The sequence below is a fragment of the Ammodytes marinus genome (assembly GCF_949987685.1).
Source record: "Ammodytes marinus genome assembly, chromosome: 4".
Classification (NCBI taxonomy): Eukaryota; Metazoa; Chordata; class Actinopteri; order Uranoscopiformes; family Ammodytidae; genus Ammodytes; species Ammodytes marinus.
In genome coordinates this window covers 30,192,149-30,197,310 of record NC_137233.1, presented here as the reverse complement: position 1 = coordinate 30,197,310, position 5,162 = coordinate 30,192,149, and the positions used below count along the sequence as shown (strand labels likewise).

The 5,162-nt window shown below is 43.0% G+C and overlaps 1 protein-coding gene across 1 annotated transcript; it reads right to left on the bottom strand.

The window, feature by feature from the left end:
- Positions 1 to 1,890: 1,890 nt before the first annotated feature.
- On the bottom strand, positions 1,891 to 4,234 carry LOC307249341 (single-strand selective monofunctional uracil DNA glycosylase-like). The gene is made up of 2 exons (XM_080026007.1): positions 3,825 to 4,234; positions 1,891 to 3,236 (listed from the first exon to the last, which is right to left on the bottom strand). The coding sequence occupies exons 1-2, from the start codon at positions 4,140 to 4,142 to the stop codon at positions 2,685 to 2,687; spliced, it is 870 nt and encodes a 289-aa protein (XP_079882133.1). The 5' UTR covers positions 4,143 to 4,234; the 3' UTR covers positions 1,891 to 2,684.
- Between the last annotated feature and the right edge of the window lie 928 nt (positions 4,235 to 5,162).

The following is a 5,162-nucleotide window of genomic DNA, read 5'->3' as shown; positions in this document are numbered from 1 at the left end:
TTGAGACGGCGCTGTTCAGGGAAAAAAAAACATACATGGATCTCAGTGTTCCAGTTCCAGTCTGAGGGAGAACAGCTGATGAAAGATGATAGCCAAGTCCAGTTCAGGGATGAGGCTCCAGTCGCCTATGGCCCAATATGTGCAAACAACAAACTCGTGCACTTACTGAGCACTGAGGTGGTGTGAGGAGGCATCTTTTTTTTTTCAACTATTCAAAAATAAAAAAACTATCAACCTGTTACAGTCATTATGTCAAAACTACATTTTTAGAATGAGATATTAATGATAAGAGCTTGAGGCCAACTAATAGCTCAGCTTTAAGTTCCAAAACTGTTACAATGCTTCCCCCCTCCCCCATCCCCTTTTATTTCAGTCCCAAGACATGCAAAACAGACATACAAAATACATCTATACAATTTTAAATACAGATCAAATAAAATAAAATAAAAATGATTTAAAAAAGTATCACTTATGGATACACCTGGTCTTTTATTAATTATTAAGAATGCAATTAAATTATTAAAATTATTGAATTATAATAAAATGCAGTTATAGCTGCCTAACCAAATACACATTTGAAAGAACGTCTGATGAATGCGTGCTGAATTCACTGAGAGTTGTTAAGAGTGTTCCTACCTTGTTCTGCTGAGATTTGAATGTGATGTCCTTTCTGCTGTCTCATGAAGGATAAGAGCTGTGCATCAGTCTGAAGAGCAATGCCATCAGGTGCGGGAGTTTCACAACATAACCTGGATCCCATGGAACCCCCCCCCCCCCCCCCCCATTAAAATGACTCATGGGAAATGCAGTTCACCGGTATGTAGCTCAATAAAAAGGAGAGCAGCACAGAAGACTTCAACTCCCAATGCAGGTCACTGTTACAGGATACAGGAGCTGCTGCTATGTGTTGTTGCTCATCTCAGTTCTCAGTAGTGGCAGTGGAGGGGAGGTGGGGGGGGGACTGTGCTAGAGGCTAAACATCTCTCTGTAAAACAACTTCAGGGAATCCATCGGACACCCACAGTACGACGCAAACTCATTTCTGCACAACAGGTGAAAGTTGCGGTTTATGACAGCCTACCGCTAACACTCACTTAGCATGTGTCAATATCTTAATGTTAACATTAGCATGTCAAAGTGTTAAACATTGGCCTTAATTGGCAGCATGCCTTCATCTGTGGAGTATCAAAGGATGAGAATGATTTCATATTTTCAAAATCCACATTTTATTGGACACCAAGCGCTTGATTTCAAGTGGGTTGATCCAATTTTTTTTGTTAAAAAGTAAAACACATTTCCAAAATAAATGACAACTAGTAAAAACAACAAATGTTTTTGTCCCACCAGGATATTTCTTAAGTCTGTAATGTTCCCAGCCAATAGAAAGTGTGTACTTGTTTTCCTACCTAAGGGCGAGGGCAGCGACTTTAATGCCTGTTCCTTCTTTGATTCCTTGTTTATGTAATGTATGCAGAGAGGTCATGATGACAATTAGTCAATTCGGTAAATGAATACCATGCATTTGAACGTAAATTACCATGTCTAATATGTTAAATATATCTTTCATTGTTTAGCGTTCACATTCCAATATGTATCATCAAAAGCCGATACATACTGGAACACACACACACACACACACACACACACACACACACACACACACACACACACACACACACACACACACACACACACACACACACACACACACACACACACACACACACACACACACACACACACACACACACACACACACACACACTTTAGGTATATAGGTGTACAAGACAACTAACACATAATGACAAAAGACAAGCTAGATTTACATAGTACATACCATGTACTTCATGATGATACAACAATGATAGTAACAAGAAACATCAACGGCCTAATGTTACAAAGAGTCAATAGAGGTATTACTTGACAACAGGAAATTAAGATTTAACTTAAAGAAACTAACACACTAAGGGAGAGCTTTCCAGAAGTACTGAAGGCCCTGTCATCTAGTCCAGGCATAATGGCTGAGCCCTGACCATATTTAGGGACGGAGAAGATAAGACAGGCAGGGAGACGCCAGACCATGTACAGCTTTGTAAACTAGAACTATTCCTTTAAATAGTATAAAATATATTGCAAATGTAATAACCTCACCCTGAGCTGACTCTTTGAATATAAACTTACACATAATATATCAAAAGCACCTTGGGCCGGTTGCACTATCACCTTGACTACATATAAGATTTATCTTAAAATCTGAGGTAAAGGTTAAGGTTTCCTTAAAATAAAGTCTGTTGCACAAAGCACCCTTTCATAATGAGTTCATCACAAGCACATGTAGCTGGGCGATCAGGAACAGTCTCCATGGAGACTAGAATCATTCAGCTGTAAAACCTCTTTCACTGCAGTTAATGCCATAATGTTTTTCCTTGACTAAGGAAACCATTTAAGTTATTATGTGCATCCCCCTTAACTAAGACCCTCAGCTAAGAAGACGTCATACTTAAGGAACACTTAAGATACTTTTTGCAACCAGCCTCTTATACTTGCATACAGTCAAGTTGTTTTTTTCTGCAATGATCTGTAAAGACAACCCATCTGAAAATGAACAGACAGAGGAAGACAAGCAGATGTAAGTTTACAGCATCACAGAAGTCTCTGGCTTCTCACATCCTGCCTCAATGTCTTCAAAGGTCTTCTAGCTTGACCACACCTTGTTGTAGCAGCGACATGACGCCCAGTTCTGTCAGCTTGGCTTTAGCGACCTCCTCCCAGCCCCTATTGGCCAGTGGGTTCCTGGGAGAGGGATGCATGATGCCCTCCACTCGCACGTCCACACCTGCAGCAGACAGCGCCCGCCGTGCCCGCTGCTCCGCCACCTTGCCAACACCGATCACCATGGAGACGCCCAGCGCCTGCACCGCCTGACACAGTGCAATGTCACAGAGGGCCAGCATAGCATCCCTCTCCCCTTTAGGCAGCTCAGGGGGGGTTAGGTTCTTCCCACTGTCACTCATGAAAATGAGCGGGCACAGATTGTGCACGAAGCAGTGTCGAAAGAAGACCGCCGGCTCGCCACACACCTTCTGGAAGAAACCCCAGAAACGTGCGCCGCTCACCTCCCTCTGGGTGCAGGCAAAGCCCCTGATCTGACGCTTTGGATGCTCCACCTCAGGACGGCCCACCTCACCCGTGATCTTCAGCCAATCCACCACAGACCGGACCTCACCAAAGGGGACCTGTGCCAAGAAGGGTAGATCATCTCAGCTTTATTGAACACATCATAGACACAACATTGAGAGTCAATGCGAGTGGGGTGAAGTGACATTGATTAAAGCAAGTGAGGATTTTTATTTTATTTTATAGTAATAAGTAGGCCTGGCTGTTCAGATCTGGGAACGAAAAATGTTGGAAATGTGTCTCAAACTAGGTTTATAATAAAATAATGTTCTTCAGAGGAGCATATTTCCAAAACAAAGCTGAATCACAACCAATGGACACAATGACTAGGCTATATGTGGCTTTTGGGGGCCCAGGGAAGCCTAATAGGTCATCCAGCCTTGATTTTAAATGTATATTCAGATTAATATCACTAATCATGATGTTATTGTTAAGAAGGGAAATAATCAAATGTGACGTGTGTTATGATGAGGCGAGGATGTCGGTCCCAGCTGACTGACAATTGGATTGTTATTGTTTGGGTTAACTTCCGCATTCTAAGCCAATGAGTGGCCTACCCATCTCTGCTATCGTACGTACATCTGAAGGGTAGCCTACTGCCAGTCTGTCGTGATTCATAATGAGAAATGTTCAAGTATCAATCTCACCCCTGTCTGTGCCATGCCGAAAGGTCCTGGATTCATCCCTAGAAACAGGACCCTCTGTCCGCCCTGGCAGTACCTGTGCACGTAGCAGCTGTGCGTGTCCCATGCGTACTCCAGCGGGTTGTAAATGTATCGGACGGGCCCGCTGAATGTGAGCCGACGGAGGTGAGCGTTCAGCTCCAGTTCCACCTGCAGGAATCTAGAGGCGGGGGTCCCAGGTTCAGGTTTAAAGCCCCGCTCCTGGTTTGAGCCACACAAAGGCGTTTCCTGCCCATCTCCACTCGCGAGCGCACCTCCTGCAGATGTGCCGTCAACCGACATGTTTTACTGTGAGCGTTTACAATCAACGCCAGTTTACACCTGCAGCATTGACCTTGACAAAGTACAAATCATATCCCGCTGGAGGAGTTTGTGTCTCGCCCATAGATAGTATAATAAACTCGACTCATCTGTAAACATGAATTTCTGTTGTTTTTCTTCCTCTGCGACTTCCCGTTGGTCCGTTCATTCAAAGCGGTTGCTGCTGCCCTCTGCAGTAACACTGGTGTCATTACAGCGAGGAGCTTTTTAGGCCATGGACCTATTGGTTTTAGGCATTAATACAAGGCCTTTGTTTTTGTGTTTGTTTTTATTTTCTGTTCACAAATTGGGTACGCACAGACTACTCACAGGGAACAGAAATAATAAATAAGGACCTCTCGTAATCATTTTTGACCAGTCACACCACAGCGGCACTAGGGCCGAACACATAGCCTACTGAATTGGCCATAGCAGATGCAGGCTTACTGACCCATGTGGTGTGAAATAAGGACAACAATTTCCCTGTGTAGATACACACTGGTTTTATAAAAAGCAAAAAGTGCACTTGGCACCCAAAGCAGAGCCAGTGTGTTATACTACAGTAGACATGGTGCTACTATCAGGTAGAAATAAAAACTAAATTTGTTAAGAACATAAAATAGGTTTTTGTTAATGTGTGTGGAATGTGGGCAAAATAACTAAACATACTTTGTTCTTCAGTTCCTTAGAGGGATTTTTCTCCCCCAAGGCTCAAATGACACTGAAACCAGTTAATCAGGTTTACCAAAATGGCAGCCAATTTAGCAAGGTAATCCTCTATGGTTTAGGAAGAAGATGTAGTTCCATGTCCTAAATGGGGGCGGGGGGAGAGACTCAAACTAAAACACAGGCTTCTTGATCATAACAAGAATGACCTGATAATGGCGGACCCACCTCAGTTGATATTGCAACCTGGATGCAACATTTTAATTTATCAGTTGTTTTACAAATAACCAGAACACTTTGACATGAAAAACATCAAAATGAACACAACACAGCAAG